Raw genomic sequence first — 19,128 nt, 5'->3', positions numbered from 1 at the left:
TGGGCAGAGTAAATAAAATTCTAGTCTGGTTCTGAGACAGGCTGGCACCCTTCACCCAGTGCCTGCCAGTGGGGACCAACTCCTCTTCCACCAACAGACACAAAGAAAAAGCTAAGAGACTAAAAATAACTCCACACACCTGCAATGAAAGGCAGGTACACACAGTAAGATACAAAGAAGCCAACACCCAACTGCCACAAGGAGCAACACTGCCCTCCGGTTCTGATCCCTGCACACAGCACCACCAAGGGGGTGGGCAGACCTCCTAAGCACCCCTCTGGCCTGAGCCCCCCAGCCACCCCCACCCTATCTAAAGAACCAGCCCACCCACCCCAGCAAGGGCACCTCTTATTTTCACTCCCCCGCCCCCCCCCCAAAGTTCCAATAAAGCCTTACCTGAGGTTTTTTTTTTTTTTTTTTTTTTTTTTTGCTTTTTGGGGCAGCACCTGCAGCATATGAAGGTTCCCAGGCTAGGGGTCTAATCTAAGCTGTAGCCGCCGGCCTACACCACAGCCACAGGAACACAGGATCCAAGCTGCATCTGCAACCTACACCACAGCTCATGGCAACACCGGATCCTTAACGCACTGAGCGAAGCCAGGGATCGAACCTGTGTCCTCATGAATGCCAGTCCGATTTGCTTCCGCTGAGCCACAACAGGAACTCCTTGCCTGAATTTTCTGTCTGGCCCCTGATCAATTTCTATTGACTACAGAAGTCAAGGGCCCAGGAGTTGGTAACAGTTTCGCAAATTAATAGTCTCCACTGTATTGCTCTTATGCAGAACTCAGATAAGAGCAGAGATACAATCCAATATAATAAACATGTGTTCCCTGGGGAAACCTGGACACCATCCGCTAACGGCAAATAAGCCTCAAAAGGAACAGACACTCCAGCCCAACGAAAATAAGCGGTAATCTGTACCATCAATTCCGGCGACAGTCACACCAGAGGAGGACTTTTCAGGCTGGAGGTTAGTACTCAAAAGAAAAACCCTACCAAGACTCTGCTGATAAAAGCAAAACCTAAACTCTCATGGTTTCCCCTCTCCACAGACGGAGCCCACACCACTTAACTGACTAAAGACGGCCTCCATCCAGAAACTCCCGTGGTTCAGATGCCCTCTGCAGCTGTCACCTGCCACCAAGGACACATCCAAAGCCGGGTCCAGCAGGTAAGCGCAAGAGCTCCAAGATGCCCCAGCACAGAGCAGGTGACCATATCCCGCAAAGGGTATCGAGGACCCAAAAAGGGCCCTGGGACCACTTTCCATAAATGCCCCCCATCACCCGGCTTGAGAAGATGAGAAGCAAAATGCTGCACAAGCCACACTTGGACCCAGCACACAGGGACGTGCCCACACCTCTAGGCCACGGCCACACCGGGGAGGGCAGGGTGTGGGGGCAGTGAGCACAGGGGCACAGAGACAGCCGGCAACAACACAGAACCAACGGGCTGGGTGCTGCATAACGTGGAGGAGGTGACACAGGGTGGTTAACAGCTGATGCGGATAAAGCAGCAGGTGCGAAAGGAGCTTCGTGGTCCTCCAGGCCGAGCAGGTGGTCAGCCCAAGCCTCAGTCCTGAGGGACAGACACGTGGTTTGGGACAGACACATGTCCCCAACGCACCTCAGGGCCCCAGGCCCCAGTCATCACCACCTCTGAGGACGGCTTCACAGCCCGGGGCACGGAAGGCTGTGGGGAGCAGAGGCCAAACACGCCTCCCTGCAGGGACTGTCGAGCACACGATTCTAAGCCGTGACACCTCCGTGGGGAAGGAAGCACTTCAGGCCAAACACAAGAACCAGGTTCTTGCATTTCCTTTCATACACGCAGGGGACGCGTCCCAAGCAGGCACAAAGGATGCGCGCTGCAGGAGGCGACTGAGTCGGAGACCATCCGCGCCCGCCCCTCTCCGTCCCTCCACGCACCAAGCCAAGGAGCAACCGGCTGCTCCGTCCCCACGCCATCCCGGCAAGACATGGGGACAAAGCTCAGACCTCAGGACAGCCCCGCTGACAACCCGACTCCCACAGACAAAATCAGGAGGGAAAGAGAATGAGAGGCCTTTCTCCAACGCCCTTTCTCCCAACTCAACATGCGCTCGAGGAGCCTCGCGGCCGACCATGCACGCCCCGTGCAGCCCGGCAGACCCGGCGTCCGCGTGGATGTCCTTAGATGAGGCCAGCGCGGGAGAACACAGGGCACAGATGTCCCTGTCACTTATTCCCTTGGGGAAGAGACGAAATATGCGGGTTTGGGGGGAGTTTGGGGTTTTGTTTTGTTTTGGTCTTTTTGCCTTTTCGAGGGCCGCACCAGCAGCGTACGGAGCTTCCCAGCCTAGGGGTGTAATCAGAGCTGTAGCTACTGGCCTACACCACAGCCACGGCAACTCCGGATTTGAGCCGCATCTGGGACTCACACTAACGCCAGATCCCTAAGCCACTGAGCAAGGCCAGGGATCGAACCTGCAACCTCATGGTTCCTAGTCGGATTCGTTAACCACTGAGCCTCGACGGGAACTCCCATGTGTATTTTTTTCTAAGTTAGGGGGGTTAGGCTCCACGAGAGAATATCTGCAGCTTAAAAACAGGCGACTACCCAGAAGTCCACTCAGGGAAGAATCCGAAACGAGAAGCATGAATGTGGCTGAGTGTCCACGGGAACCAGGGACAGAACACATGTGGGCTGAGCCTCCTGCTATGGTTCCCAAAGGCACCCCCACCCCAGCTCCCAAAAGCTCAGCTCACAGCAGGGGTACCTACCTGGAGGCTCGTTCGGGCCTCCTAGAGCCTCTGATCTGCTCCTCAACATGGGACCAGCTTCAGCCCTAGGATTTTGCTAGAAACCATTAAAGCCCCCAAACTGAAACGTCCACATCAGGAAAATAAGCTCGCTCCAAGTTTATGCAAATCTGAAGATCACCCAGGTAAGGAAGCCAATAGACGTGCTCTGTGGAGGGTTTCTGCTCCATCCTGGGGTCCCCAGAAACACTCCATCCCGGGTGCACTGCAGAGAAGACCCAACACTGTCCCCCTGCCATGAGCACCCCAGCCTGTGGACACACCAGGGCCCCAGGGGTCACTCAGTGCAAAGAGACACGGGCTGGGCAGAGGGCAAGCCTCGGCACAGGCTCCTGTGGGGTCCTGGCCCCAACGCTCAGACTAGAACACACCCTCACATCATGCACAAAAGTCAACTCAAAATGCCTTAAAGACTTAAACAGAAGGCCAGACACCATCAAACTCCTAGAAGAGAACAGAGGCAAAACATTCTCCGACATCAACTGCACAAACGTTTTCTTAAGTCAGTCTCCCAAGGCACTAGAAATAAAAACAAAAATAAACCAGTGGGACCTAAACCAACCGACAAGCTTTTACAGAGCAAAGGAAACCACAAAAAAACGAAAAGACAACCTACGGAATGGGAGAAAATAGTTGGAAAACAATGCATCGGACAGGAGTTTAATCTCCAAAGTATACTGACACACAACGCGACAGCAAAAAAACAAACAAACCAATTGAGAACATGGGCAGAAGACCTAATGAGACATTTCTCCAAAGAAGACATGCAGATGGCCAACAGGCACATGAAAAAATCCTCACCATCACTAGCTGTTAGAGAAATGCACATCGAAACCACAATGAGGTGCTACTTCACACCAGTCAGAACGGCCATCATTGGACTTCCCGTCGTGGCACAGCGAAAACAAATCCGACTAGGAACCATGAGGTTGCGGGCTCGGTCCCTGGCCTTGCCCAGTGGGTTAAGGATCCGGCGTTGCCGTGAACGGTGGTGTAGGTCGCAGACACAGCTCAGGATCCCAAGTTGCTGTGACTGTGGTGTAGGCTGGCAGCTACAGCTCCGATTCGAACCCTAGCCTGGGACCCTCCATATGCCACAGGTGCGGCCCTAAGAAGACAAAAGACAAAAAAAAAAAAAAAAGAAAGGCATCATCAATAGGTCTACAAATAAAAACTTCTGGAGAGGGTGTGGAGAAAAAAGAACCTCCCACACTTTAGTGAGCAGGAAAATGGGTACAACCACTACAGGAAACAGCATGGGGGAATCTCAGAAAACTAAACATGAAGTACCATATGATCCAGCAGTCCCACTGCTGGGCATACACCCAGACAAAACTTTCATCCAAAAGACACATGCATCTGCATGTTCACTGCAGCACTATTCACAACAGCCAAGACATGGAAACAACCTAAATGTCCATCCACAGATGAATGGATTAAGAAGATGTCGTACATGTATACAATGGAATACTACTCAGCCATAAAAAAGAACGAAATAATGCCATTTGCCGCAACATGGATAGCACCAGGGACTCTCATACTAAGCAAAGTCAGAAAGAGAAAGACAAATACCGTATGCTATCACTTCTATCTGGAATCTAAAATATGACACAAATTAACCAATCTACAAAACAGAAACAGACTCATGAACATAGAGAACAGACTTGTGGTTGCCAAGGGGGAAGGGGAGGGAGTGGGATGGACGGGGAGTTTGGGGTTAGTAGATGCAAACTACTACATTTGGAATGGATAAGCAATGAGGTCCTGCTGTACAGCACAGAGAACTATATCCAATAACTTGTGATGGAATATGATGGAAGATATGGTAAAAAGAATATATATATATACACACACATATACACATATATATATACACATATATACACACATATATATATAGACTGGGTCATTTTGCTGCACAGCCAAAATTGACAGAACGTTCTAAGTCAATTATAGTTTTAAAAAATTTTTTAAAAGAAATACATTTAAAAAACACATCCACTATGAAGCAATCATGAACCTTGTTAACAAAACGTGCTACCTTCCTGTAACGGGTATTATTATCAGCAAAGGAATCACATCCTCATTTAAGCTGCAACATGAATGACTTTGGAGACATTATGCAAAGTCAAAGAAGCCAGACTCAAAAGGATACGTACCCTAAGACTTCCAAGAACTGTCCCACAGGGCAAATCCATAGAGACAAAGCAAGTGAGTGACAACCAGGGGCCCGGGGAGGGGCAGAAATGGGGAGGGGCCACTGTAAGACACAGGGTTACTTCGGGGGGCGATGAAAAGTCCTGCAACTAGATGGTGGTGACGGGTGCATGACTTGCAATATAGCAAAACCCAATGAACTGTGCCTACTAAAAGGGTAAATGTATGCAGGTTTCACTCGGAAATAACAAGCATGCACTTTTCTGTAAGTTATACTTACACTTCAATAACGACTTAAAAAAAGCTACAAGCATTTGTCTAAGAAGCACCTCATACTACATGAGAAGCAATCAAGCGAGAGCTAAACTGCATCTCAGATACACTCAGGTTTTTTAGTGCTCGGAAGGCGGGGAAAAAATCAATTTCCTTTTGTGATGACTGCAAGGGCTGTCCTCCCAAAGCAAAGGTCACTGATAAGATCTAGAGAACACGTGTGAAATTAATGGTGTCAAGGTCTTGTGGCCCCAAGGCTTTATTATCAAAATTATAAAGAAAGATTAGATATAGAAATACAGACGCTTGTATCATATATAATGAGTGTACATGATGTATTGTATGTAATACACATATACATGTATTTACACACACACGTGCCCACTTTGTACAATACATCTTCAGAAGGAATACACACGTGTGCGAGGAGAAGCTCCGCTCCCCAGGTCCCTTGTCCAACCAGTAAGCAGCCCACCTTCACCGTGAGCTGCCCCCTCACTGTCCCCAGCGATCCTGTCCAGCCACTGCTCATCCCTCACGCCCCTGCAGTGGCCTTCCGCCACCACCCTCAGAACCTGCTCTCCCCAAGACCAGGGATGACCCCCCGCCACCGAATCCAGCCTCCACACTCCGGTCCCTACAAAACCTCCTGCAGCACTGCCTCCAGAACATTGCCCACGTTTTGCAGGGACCCCGCGTGGGCTCCTGGGAACCCCGTGCCCAAGTTGTTCTCATGCCCATATGTCCTTCCTCTTTCCCCACGAGCACCCCCGACACCCCCCTCACGTGAGCCCCAAGCTTCCTCCTCCCCCGCCTTCTAGTCCCAGGACTCTGTCCTCCACGCAAGCCCCCATCTCCACCTGGGGGCCCCTTCCTTCTCTGCCTCACTCCAGAGGGCGGTATCCTTCCTCAGTCTCCCGTATAACTAGGCTCACACGCCACAAGCATCACAGCTGCCGCTGATTTCTGCCTCTGAGGAGACTCACTGGTCTCCCCTCTAAAAGCCCGGCCCCTCCTCCAGGGCCCGTACCCCAGTCAGGACCCCCAACACCTGCGGACACCTGCCCAGAGCCACCCCTGGCATGAAGAACATCCATCATCCAGCTGTTCTGTCCCTCCCTGGGGGCAATCGCCATCGCCCCTCCTGGACGAGACTGTTCCCCCACCTGCCAGGGACAACTGGGCAATGTCCCTTTGTGGACTCAAAGCAGCCTTCTGATCTTTAAAGACCACGCCACAGGATTTTAAGTGCTAGTGTCTCTCCCACAAGAGGCTGAGATCGCAAGAGAGAGATGTTGCCCATTCCGAATCTGACCCAACCAGCACACAGCAGATGCTCAGTCCTCTTGCACCGAAAGAGCAAATCAACACCAAGAAGCAGCGTTGTGGCAGTGGCACCAGCAGACAGGACTCAGTGGGAGGAAGAGGTCAGGAGCCAAGGTGCTTCCTGAGTGTCCCCCACACGGAACCAGTTAGATCTGCCAGCTCCCTTGTTCCACTCTTCATTTGGTTAATACCCTTGTTATGGTGAGGTGGTTTTGGTTTTGTTTTGTTTTTTTTTTTTTTGCTTTTTATGGCCACACCCATGGCATATGGAGGTTCTCAGGCTAGCAGGTGAATCGGAGCTACAGCTGCTGGCCTACACCACAGCCACAGCAACGCAGGATCTGAGCCTCGTCTTCGACCTACACCACAGCTCACGGCCACGCTGGATCCTTAACCCACTGAGTGAGGCCAGGGATCGAACCCACAACCTCATGGATATTAGCCAGGTTCATTACTGCTGAGCCACAATGGGAATGCCTACACTGTTTTTTAGAGCAGTTTTAGGTTTACAAGAAAGTGAGCAAAAGGCAGAGACAGTTCCCATACATGCACTCACATTTGCTGTTTCCTAGTAACGGCTTGAAATGGCGGGTGTATTTGTTACAGCTGATGAACAGAAACTGATCCATTGACCAGAGTCCATCATTCACACTGGGGCTGACTCTTGTGTTGTACATTCTATGGATTGGGACAAATGCCTGATGCTGTGTACCCACCACCGCAGCATCACACAGAGTGGTTCGCTGCTCTAAGAATCCTGGGCGCCATCTATTCATCTCCTCCCCGCAACTCCCAAATCCCAAGACCCATGGATGTTTCTCCTGCCTCCATAATTTTGCCTTTTCCACGATGTCATATAGTTGGAGTCATACAGTTTGCAGCCCTTTCAGATGGGGTTCTCAATAATGTGCATTTAGGGTCCCTCCCTATCTTTAGGTGGCTTGATAGTGCATTTCTTTTTACAGCTGAAAAAATACTCCACTGTCTGGATGAACCACGGTTTATCCATTCACCTGCTGAAGGGCATGTGGAGTGCTGCCAGGTTTTGACAGCGATATTAAAAAGCTGCCATCAGCATTCATGTACAGGTTTGGGGATAGATATAAGCAGGGGGTTTTTGTCTTTTTTTGTCTTTTTTTTTTTTTTCTTTAATGCACCCACAGCACATGGATGTTCCCAGGCTAGGGGTGGAATCGATGCTGTTGCTGCAGGCCAAGACGAGTCTGCAACCTACACAGCTCATGGCAACACCAATCCGTAATCCACGGAGCAAGGCCAGGGACTGAATGTGCATCCTCATGGATACCAGTCAGATTCATTACCCCCAAGCCGCAACGGCAACTCCCAAGACCTAAGTTTTAAACTCATTTGAGTTAACGCTAAGGGCGGGAGTGCCGGATCCTATGGGAAGAGTGCGTTTACCTTGAGAGACGCTGGCTGCAGTACAGCCAAGGGGCTGCACCGTTTTGCATGCCCAGCAGCAGCGACTGAGCGTTCCTGCTGCTCCACATCCTCACCAGCAGGTGGCGATGTCAGTGGTTTGGGGTTTAGCCACCCTCACAGGTGCGCAGTGATCCTGTTGTAGCTTGCAGTTCCTTAGCGACACGTGGAACATCATTTCATACGCTTATTTGCTGTCTGCTTATCTTCTTGGGTGAGCTACCTACCAGATCTTCTGCCCATTTATTACTTTGACTGTATTCCTATCATTGAATTTTAAGGATTCATTGTCCAGTTGAGAGATCCACGCCAAACAGCCATGGACCAACAAGCACACAAAGACATGCTCAACCTAACAGCAGTCACGACGCATCCGTGAGGGCGAGGACCATGGATCTGACCCCCTTTAGCTGTGCACAGCCTCAAACAGCCGGGGACACTCAGTGGGCCTAGGGCTGTGTGGAAATGGCCACCCTCACAGATTCTCACAAACACATACACACTCGTACGGCCTTTCGAAAAAACCAACATGGGGAGTTCCCACCACGGCGCAGTGGATGAAGAATCCTCCTGCGGCGGCTCGGGTGGTTGCGGAGGCGTGTTCCATCCCCTGCCAAGCGCAGTTGAGTTAATGGATCAAGCATTGCCACAGCTGCAGCTCAGATTCCACCTGGGCAAGAGCACGTCCACAGGCACAGGTGCAGCCATCAAATTAAGAAACAACAATAACGACAAAAAAAATGGAAGTAATCCGCAAAATTCAAAACCCAATTCCCCCTTGGACTCTATCATACAAAATATTAAGAAGTGTGCACAGAAACACGTGGCCAAGGCTCACTCGGTGTGCTTTGTAAAAACCAGCCTTCCTCACAATTACCCAACGAGAGAACCATTTAGCCGTCTTTATACACACTATGGGATATAATTTACCATGAAAAAATTGAGTAGATGTATAGAGATAAGATATCACGGACAAATTAAGAGGAAAAAGTTGCAGATGGGGTAACCCGATCCAATTAACGTCAGAATAAGAAAAACAAAGGCCGACCGCGTGTGAAGAGGCACAGAGACATGCTGCAGGTGAAGCTGAGCGGCACAGTCAGAGGCGGGAGGGCAATGCTGAGCCCCCGCTGGGGCAGGGGTGTCAAAGAGGAAGCAGGAGGTCAACGCCAGTCTGACCTGCACCACGATTATTAGGGGGGGTTTCTGATAACATTCTAGCGTCTTTTAAGGTTTTTTTTAAGCTGCAGAGTCGGCAGGATGTTTCCTGACAGACGCCTACAATGCGGAGAAGGACTGACTCAGTGGTCCGAATGGGGACATTTTTAAAGTCTCTGAGTGGCGTATGTCACCCGACTAAGCACCTTCCAGCCTCACTTGCGTCCTCAGATGAGGTATGAACAACAAGTCAGTGCCCGCACATTAAGCATCCCTTCGTCTCTTGAGCCAAGGCTTATGCCAAAGCCCACTGTAAAGCCGAACGCAGGCTCTCCCAGAACCTGCAGGGGTGCCTTAAGCCTGTAAGGAATTCCTCACCTCACTCTTGACTCAGAAGAGTTTTGCCTGGTGAGTAACACCACGGTTGAGGAACGAGCCAGAAAAGGACAATGACGCCGCTTCCTCGTCCCCGAAAACCTCAAGTCAAGGTTTAAGCCCCACACCTGTTTTTTATCACATCCCAGCTGCTGCTCAGTGTCCGTACTTTGTAACTGATGGGGCTGGAGGAGGGCGGACGTAACGAGAACGAGTTTTCGATACCACGTGATATGGAAAAAACAGGGAGTGATTTAGAGAGAGCACAAAAAGATGCAAATCCCCTCAAAAAGACTGAGTCTGATGTCATCTTTGTCGGCCCTGCCAAACCCCAGGGTCCAGCACTAAACACCCACACAGCTGCTTCATCTCAGATGTCCAGGGCACCAAAGAGCCGGCGATGGAACCCCACAGGCGCTTTCTTTGCCCTGCTGTGTATCGCCAGCTCTGAGCACTTAAAAAGTGCCAATTACCTCGGTAATTTTTAGGTCTACTCCTCCTTTAAAAGGTGATGAGGAGAGACCCGGAAGTTACTGTGAAATACGTTAACAAATGTAAAAAGAACCATCGCCAAGCCCAACCCCCACAGCGAGGAATGAGGCTCTGGATGGACCTGAAAACAGAATGCACTGCCAGGCAGTCACTGCCTCGCCAGACCTTAGAGGGGACATTCCACGTGACGTTAACAGGACCTGCACACATGCGACACCAAAGTGATCAGGAGCAACCTTTCTTCAAGAATGGGAGGTCTTGGAGTTCCCGTTGTGGCTCAGCAGTTACGGAACCTGACTAGCATCCATGAGGATACAGGTTCAATCCCTGGCCTCGCTCAGTGGGTTAAGGATCCTACGTGGCTGTGGTTGTGGTATGGGCCTGCAGCTACAGCTCTGATCAGACCCCTAGCCTGGGAACCTCCACGTGCCGTGGGTGCGCCCCCCAAAAAAAAGACAAAAGAAGAAGTGAGGTCTCTGTCCATCTGAAGTTTTCTCACATTTTACACGACAGGCAAAATACCTGACATTTCATATTCAGTCCTGAACTTGAGGCAAAAGTGATGGAAACAAAGGGAGGGCACAGCTTAAATAAAATAACCCCAGGGATGTAATGGAAAGATAAACAGTGTCTGTACAGAGGGGTCTGCAGCTCACCCAGCCAAGCCTTCAAACTGAAATGCATCCTTTCGAGTGTGAGCTCTACGAAGACAAGCTCAAGAGTCCCATGGTCGTGATGCTTGAAGCGTAACACTTGATAAAGACAATGTGAAGCCCATTTCAGTTACCGCCCCGAACGTTCCTCGGTAACTCACAACACGGCATCAAAAGCACGTCTAGGGCTCAACGTCATACTCTTAGGTGCATCACACTGCGGCGAAAACAAGTTTCTAAACGCTAACGAGAGAGGCGTACCTTCCCGCAAAGCCGGGTCCTCGCGCAGCCCCGCCCACCCCGCTTTATCCTGCTCTCTGATTGGCCACTCGCCCCAGCTGGGGTCCTACCGGAACCAACCCTCTTCCCCGCTGAATCCTTCCCAAGTGATTCTTTGCAACCGGTCCCTGGGAGGAATCTCCCTTGGCCCTGTCCCCATCCTCAAAATGAGTCAGGTTCGGGATGCTCCCAAGCTTTAGGGTGAAGGCTGTGGCTGGGATGGTTTGTCTAGAGAAACCCTGTGACAGAAAACCCTAGGGCCCTGGTATGATGATTTACGCGCGCCTCACCCCACCCCAGGGAGAAGCGGTCGGACACACACACACACACACACGCTGCGCGTTACCGCTGATGATCCTTTCTAGAACTATTTACGCACCTGTTTCCATTCTTTGCTCGCCGTCAATTGGCAGCAGGCTCCTAGCGGAGATGGCCCTTAATTTGGATTGTTGAGAAGTGAAAGAGAGCCAGGGCCCTTTGCCGGCCACCTACAGCCGTCATCACTTACTGACCCTCCTTCTCTTCCCAAGTCTCGGCTGTATTTCACCCCTGCAGAATTCCTTAAACTTGTGCTCCCGATTAAACACAACGGTCCTAAAGCAAGTGATCCTGTTGTCTTCATTTTCCCGGAGGCGGCACAAGATCAATGCTTGCACTAAATATATCGCCGTCAATGGAAGAAAACCACTCACTGGCGGTTCCTGTTGACTGTTGCCTGCGTGCACACAGCGCAGGCTCTGTAACCGGGACCTCGGAGATTTTGAAATAAAACTTACAGTTACCATAGGGCAAACCATGGTAGGGAGGGCTAAATTAGGAGGATGGGATTGAAATATACACATGACTATACAGAAAATAGGTAACTAACAAGGCTCTATGGTACAGCACAGAGAGGTCCACTCCGTGTTTGGCAATAACCTATAGGGGAAAAAGAATGGATATATGTACATGTATAAGTGATTCACTTTGCTGTACACCTGATATTCAGACAACATTGTAAGTCAACTACACGCCAATAAAAAACCTATTTTTTATAATGTTATTTATTTTGTATTTTTTTAGGGCTACGCCTGAGGTGGTGCAGCTAGGGGTCGAATCGGAGCTGCAGCTGCTAGCCCATGCCACGGCCATGCTACCACCAGACCTGAGCGGTGTCTGAGACCTACACCACACCTCATGGCAACGCCGGATCCGTAACCCACTGAGCGAGGTCAGGAATCGACCCTGTGTCCTCATGGATCCCAGTCAGATTCGTTTCTGATGAGCCACAATGGGAACTCCAAAACAAATGTTTTAAATGTCAGTATAACTTGGCCAAGATCACGGAGCTAGAATGTGACAAAATCTTGCCCAGACCAAGACGCCAGGACCCAGGGCCGGGCATCTGGGGGGTGGGGGAGGAAGGTCACTAGGTGATCAGGGCACCCAGAAGACAGAGAGCCGGTTACACCAGCAGGCAGAGGGAAGGGAATGCTGGGTCCAGCTTAAACTGGGAAAGACAACTCACACCTGCCTCCAGAAACGGCCACAACTACATGGAAAACGGAGCACAGAAGGTCCCAAGGGACCAAGACGTGCTCCTGAGACACGTGGACAGGCGCCAAATGCCCTGCCTTTGTGACGACAGTACCGGTAAAGGCCATCACTTCGTCTGGAATCCAGGGTGGTCCAGGTTGGGGGCCCCGTGGTGGCCCCACGCAGGAGGGGTGCCCCAGACCTCACTCGGCGGCAAGGAACACAGGTCACAGCACGGCTCTGGGAGCTGCTGCTCTCAAGGTCTTTGACTTGTGTGTGTCTCCCGGGAAGAAGCCAGGGCTTCTAGTGTCTGCCACGAATAAAAGTACACAGTGAAGTGACAAGAAACCATTCGGCCACTCATCGTAAATATCAGTGAAGTCGGCCACTCTGCAAGAATGACTGACAGCTCGTGCTCTTCCTGGGCAATTTAAATCACGAGATACAAGCAGTTCAGCAAAGAATGACCATGGTGGCCCCCCCAGGGGGCTGGCATCTGCCCACTTTGAGAGGATGGGGGTGGGGGATAAGCCAGACCCTAAGATTTCGGGAAAGGCGATAAGCAGACAGCAGATGCCCAGAGTCCGCGCATAGTCTCAGCTTGCTGCCGTGGATTCGGGGTGACCATATAACCGAGCTGGGCCCTGGGGGGGTTCCTGGGCACAAAAGCCTTTCTGGGTCCCCCGTTTCTTGTTGTTAGGAAACGGGCCTCATTCAGCCTCCATGCCCTTCCCTGAGCTCCAAGGGGCAGGTTTTGGGCGTTGCTGATCACGGAAGGGGGTGGGGGTGGGGGGCAGAGACCAGGGAGGAGCCGTCAACAAACAGCAGCGCAGCTTTGGGGCAGGGTCCTGGTTCCCCCTCAAGGGATGCAGTCATGATGGAGCATCCTGTGCACCTCAGAGAAAAGTGCTCGTCCTGCTGCTGCTTCTAGAAATGAGCAGCTTAAATACTTTAAAACGGAACAGCTGGGAGCCCCGCCTTGTGCGCCCCCCTGGCTTCGTCGCCCCCTAAACACAATCACCTGCGCGCTGAAGATGAGGCGCCCGGAGCACAATGGCCTGTGGGTTAAAGATGAAAAGCACAGGACGTTTTTTCAGGAACATTCCTCGTTTGTTCAAATCTCTGATCAATATGCCCTTTTCACAAGTACTGTTATTCTAGGCAATAACCCCGAAGCCCACCGCCAGGCTCACACCGAGATCCCCTGACACCAGCTTCCATGACTAAGATTCCCCCAAAGGAAGAAAGACGCATGTCTGCCCCAAGCCTGAGTCTTACCTGAAACCCTGTTTTTCTCCTTTTACAACTCCCTGCAGTTCTTCCCCAAGGGGGGGCACGGCCTTTAAGGCATGAGCCTGCTGGGGCCTCCTTTGCCTGGCAAAGCAATGGAGTTATTTTTTCTCCTTCACCCAAAACTCAGTCTGCACATTTCATTTCGGCACAAGTGGACAAAGGCTGAGTTTTGCAACAATGAGAGGAAGGCCCCGGAGCTCTCCCACCACAGACCTGCCCCGGATTCTTCGAGAGATCATCTGAAATCTGTAGATGAACTTTTATAAGAGACATGGGGCTCAGCTGGGGATGGGGGAGGCAGGGCAGCACAAACAAACCCAGAGAGGGAAAACTCTCACGTTTTACCACCTGCAGGTGGCCAGTGACCTTCCAGGCCCAGCACGCAGCAAAGCTCCAGGCTTTAATTGGAATTTGCATCGTGGTGATACAATCTCAGGGTATCTCAATCCCTCCTTTCACAAATACTGATTTTCTGCAGCAGATACGGTGACCAAAACCTGACGCTGAGTTCCCGCTATGGAGCAACAGGATCTTCGGCGTCTCCAGAGGGCTGGGTGGGTGGATCCCCGGTCCAGCAGAGTGGGCTGGATCCTGAGTTGCCCCAGCCGAGGCGTAGGTTGCAACTACGGCTGGGATCTGAACCCTGGCCCGGGAACTCCATATGCCGCAGAGTGGCCAAAAAAAAAAAAAAAAAAAAAGACAAGAAAAAAAGGGGCGGGGCAAATAACAAACAAAGGCATGTATCATACATTCAGGGAAGGGCAATAAAGGCTTAAGAGTGAGCTGGGAGTTCAATCTCAGATGCAGGAAATGAGCCAGCCCTACGAAGACAGAGCACCTCAACGGGGGGGGCGGGGGGGTGGCATTTGAAAATCGGTGGGGAAGCACAGGCTGCAGGTGCAGGCTGAGAGCAGGAGGCTGGCAGAGGCGCCCGTTGGGTCCCCAGGGCCCAACCATCAAGGACTTGCACCTGTGCTGAGCTTTCGACGCAATTGCAAACAGGACTAAAAAGACGTGTTCATATTTGAGCCGGAATGTACGGTTTAAGAGCATCTGCTCCCCCAGAAACCATTCATATTTATCATCCCCTCAAAAGACAAAATACCACGCTCTTTTGCTTCTTCCCTGAAAGTTTCAACTCTGTAGGCTCTCCTGCTTAATTATTCACAGTGCCTGCTTGACATGCCCGGGGCCACTAGGCGCTGAGGAAAGCAGCAAATGAAGAGAGAAAATGACAGCCGGGTAGTGGTGAGGGCACAAGAGCAGGGATTAGATAAAAAGAAACCAAGGGCAATTCTCCAAGAACAAAATGGACAGGAGGTAAATTAACCGCAAGCCAGCCAATGAAAGTCAGCATCCTCTGTGGTCTGAGACGCTGCCGCAAGGAATTAACATATGATTAGGGTCATCAAGATGTAGGCAGCGTCGATGAGCTGGACGAAGCCGCCGTAATTTACGGGGAAATGACACGTGAGATGATTCCAGGGACTGATGAACTCAGACATTTCCCGTCATGTCCTGGGGTAAAGAACAGCCGGCTTCATCTCCTAAGGCTTATTATCTTAACGCCTCTAGGCTAATGCAACTGGGAGTTCTGTTTAGAAAATACAGTCCTGGAGTTCCCGTCGTGGCGCAGTGGTCAACAAATCCGACTAGGTTCGGTCCCTGCCCTGGCTCAGTGGGTTAAGGATCCAGCATGGCTGTGAGCTGTGGTGTAGGTCGCAGATGCGGCTTGGGCCCCACGTTGCTGTGGCTGTGGTGTAGGCCGGCAGCTGCAGCTCTAATTGGACTCCTAGCCTGGGAACCTCCATATGCCGCGGGAGTGGTCCTAGAAAAGGCAAAAAGACAGAAAAAAAAAAAAAGAAAATACAGTCCTTCGAGAAGACAGTCAGGGCATCGCTCACAGCTCTGGCGTCCGACAAACCATTGGGTGTCCATGGATCTCAGCGTCTCAGCTTGAAAATGAAACTTGGGCACAGGTCCCATTCAGCCTCCGTCTCTCCAACAAGTCTGCTCTCTGGTCACAGTCCAGATAGATTTTAGCTTAAATAAGAATCAGTAATAGTAACCAGACCCAGCTGTAAATGCAGATGACCCCATTACCAAATCAGGTAGTACGTCCTTTGCAGAATGAGCTGAGGTCCCACGGCCCCCGTCCTGAGCCGTCCTAAGCCATCCAGCAGCCACCTGGCCAGCAGCATCGTGGACAGTAAGTTCTCAGCGCTGTCCTCCTTAAATGGATCCCTTTGGCCTCTAATACACTGAGCCCAGCCCGTGGCTGTGGGAGGCAGGTGATCTCTGAACAATCAAATCATGCCTCCACAGGAAAGAGTCATTTTTTTTTCTTTAGGCAGCCCCATGGCACATGGAGTTCCCAGGCCAGGGATCAGATCTGAGCCGCAGTTTCAGCCTAAGCCACAGCGGTGGCAACACCGGCTCCCTCACCCACTGCACTGGGCTGGGGATTGAACCTGCGTTCCGGTGCTCCCAAGATGCCACCAATCACACTGCACTACAGCGGGAACTCCAGAAGTGGAGTCATTACTATGAGAGAAACCCCATTAACCACCCCCCAGTGCCTGAATACTGTGACTTAAGCTATAGTTTTTGGACAGTAAACAATTTCTTTTGGGTCCTGCTTTACAGACATGGACCAGCCTGCAGGTGCCGTCAGGTAAACTGCTGCCTGTCATTAACTAAATCCCTGAAGGGCGCATGCAGGGACTCAGCCATTCCCTGTTCCAATCAGCTTGCCATCCCGATCTGCCCTGCCCTGGGGTGGCCATCTGCCCTTGCAGTGCACCCCGACCCCACCCCAAGCCTGCTCAAGTGCATTGTCAGTTTACAAAGGAGCCCATATTTTAAGTCAGGCCGCTCCAACGTGCCCCCACCAACTTCGCTAGATAGAAATTCACGTGGTCATTTTAGCCTCAGGCCAAAAGAGAGAATTCCAGGAGTTCCCACTGTGGTGGGACTGGATGGGTGGTGTCTCTGCAGCACTGGGACAGAGGTTCAATCCCCAGCCCGGCACAGTGGGTTAAGGATCCAGCTGCAGTGTAGGTGGCAACTGCGGCTCGGATTTGATCCCTTGCCCAGGAAGGAGAGAATTCTAGGTGGACACAAACTGCTTTTTATTCATACAGCACAAGGAGGAAAAGAGTTTTGTTAAGAAGATTTATGGGTTTTTCCACCACTTTTTGTTAAATGTTTCAAAAGAGAAGGTAAAAGTGACCAGAGCCCCCCATTCTCAGAAACGGAGTGGAACCAACCCTCATCCACTGTATCCCCTCCCAGGGTCGGGCCCTTCTCTTACAGTGTAGACACACACACAGAGACACACACACACACTTCTCTTGCGTAAGAGAGTCACAACAGCACAGCCTTGCGGCAGGATCCTGGTTCCCCGTCAAGGGATGCACATAAAGACACAAGCATCTTACACGCATAAGAGAAAAGCTATAGTTCCTGTGCTTCTACTCCTCCCTGCTTTACGCATAAGAAAATCAGGAAGGAAGGTTAAGGGACTTGTCCAACATCACGAGGCTGACCAGTGGGGAAGCCGGTGTCCCCCCAGTCCTGGCCACCTCTCCTGAGGCATTTACCAGGTGCCGCCACATCGCCCACACCCTCCCGGCGGCTGACCAGGACACCGCGTGAGCTGCACAGGGGAAAACCTTCACGTTGACAAATGAAGTCTTTCTTGAAACGTACGAATAGCATGAAGCGAAGAGGGTTTTTTTTTTTTTAATATGTTTGACAACATTAAAAATAAGCCACTAGAGAGTTCCCATTGTGGCTCATCAGGTTAAGAACCCAACGAGTATCCATGAGGATGCGGGTGGGACCCCTGGCCGCACTCAGTGGGTTAAGGATCCTGTGTGGCTGTGGCTGTGGTGTAGGCCGGCAGCTGTAGCTTGATTCGACCCCTAGGCCAGGAACTTCCATGTGGTTCGGACACAGCCCCCCGCCAAAAAAAGACTAATAATAATAATAAGCCATTATCTGTGGGATCACTGACCCATGGGCAGCGCTCCGGGAAGCAGAGAGGCCAAGAGCAGAGCCCAAGAGCTGGACGGACCTCAAGGGACCCCGACATGAAGGTGTGAACAGCCAGAATGGTCTGGGAGCGGCCAGGGAACCTCGGGAACACACCGCAGGCCCAGGACAGGGTCAAAGCCAGGCCCAGGGGTTTCCCCAGGTGGAATTCCTAGGGGGGAAGTTAGCTCGGTCGGCGACAGGGATAAGGCCACAGCAGGGCTCACCAGTGGCAGAGAACCTCCGTCTGGTCCTGCGTGAAGGCTCAGCAGACCACACCCCACCTGGCGCCCCGCTCAGTGGAGACGCTGAAAACCTGCGTGATTTAACGCGACCTGCCACTCGAGGGTACCGATCCCTTTGCGTCATTGAGAACTACGTTATTCTGCCCACGGGTATTTCCTGAGAGCCTCCTATGTGCCAGGAGTCTCTGAGAACTCACGGGAGGAGAAGACACGGGCTTTGAGTTCAATGAAGTCAAAACCCAGCAGGAGACGAGTCCTCTCGTGACACAGCGGGTCGAGGATCCAGCGTTGTCACTGCTATGGCGTGGACTGCTGCTGTGGTGGGGGTCCCATGCCTAGCCTGGGAACTTCCACATGCCTCGGGCATGGGCACAAAAAAAAAAAAAATCCAGTGGGAGAGATGGGAGCGTAAACAAACACAGGACCATGACAGCTCCCTAGAAAGAGATCATGGCGCCCCGGGACTTTTCAGAAAAGTTAAATCCACACTGATGAGGAGAAAGAGGAGGCACTTTCCACAGCACAAGGCATCTGGCCCAGGTCTTGAAGGCAAAGTGAATTCAGGACTCAGAAACCAGAGGGAAGATCTGGCAAAAACGGAGAAACCACACGAAGCCAGTCTGCATAGACTCACCTGCACTTGAAAGGGCTCCGAGGACAGGAAGCTGGCAGAGGCCGCACACAAGCCCCACCACACACAACATCGCATTTATTCTGGAAAAGCGCTACCGCTGGACGGCCACTTCGGCCCCTGCTACTTGCCGGAAAGCGATGAGGCGCTGGTGCAGCAGGAAAACTCTGCTACCCCTGCGGGCAAACTTAGAGGCCTGTGGTCCTTCCCAAAGAGAAGCAGGACACCCCGTTTCCTTGGCGAATGTTCATTTTCTGCTTAACGTGGAAAATGTTTTCCCCCCGTTACCCTCTGACCCAGAGGCAGGACCCCACTGGAGGAGGCAGAGACTTCTGTCTCTTTCTGAAGGTCAGGATTTATCCTGCTAAGAACCCCAAATACAACCTTATCAGTCCCTTGACTCGTCGTTTCCATTTCCTCTGCCGGGTTATCAATGCTACCGTCTCCGTCTT

General features: G+C 51.5%; 1 protein-coding gene across 7 annotated transcripts in view; it reads right to left on the bottom strand.

The window, feature by feature from the left end:
- LOC100523747 (phospholipid-transporting ATPase IB) overlaps positions 1 to 19,128 on the bottom strand; it is a 516,337-nt gene that overhangs the window by 476,788 nt on the left and 20,421 nt on the right. For 2 of the 7 annotated variants that reach the window (XM_084981251.1, XM_021065483.2), the window contains exon 1: positions 13,751 to 14,002. The exons of 3 other annotated variants lie outside the window; for them this stretch is intronic. Coding sequence is in view for 1 of the 4 variants with exons in the window: in XM_021065479.2 (XP_020921138.1) it covers positions 10,682 to 10,709 (28 nt within the window). In the remaining 3 variants the exon portion in view is untranslated. Of the gene's footprint in view, positions 1 to 10,681; positions 10,960 to 13,750; positions 14,003 to 19,128 lie in introns of those variants that run through there. 2 more of the 7 variants (XM_021065479.2, XM_084981257.1) reach the window with 1 other exon arrangement.

Source organism: Sus scrofa, chromosome 11 (genome assembly GCF_054392235.1).
Source record: "Sus scrofa isolate SSC_HxYL_T2T_F1_AM1 chromosome 11, Sscrofa_HxYL_maternal_Yorkshire_Landrace_v2.0, whole genome shotgun sequence".
In the NCBI taxonomy this organism is placed as follows: Eukaryota; Metazoa; Chordata; class Mammalia; order Artiodactyla; family Suidae; genus Sus; species Sus scrofa.
Note: the sequence above shows the minus strand (reverse complement) of the source record. Positions and strands in the feature narration are given on the sequence as shown.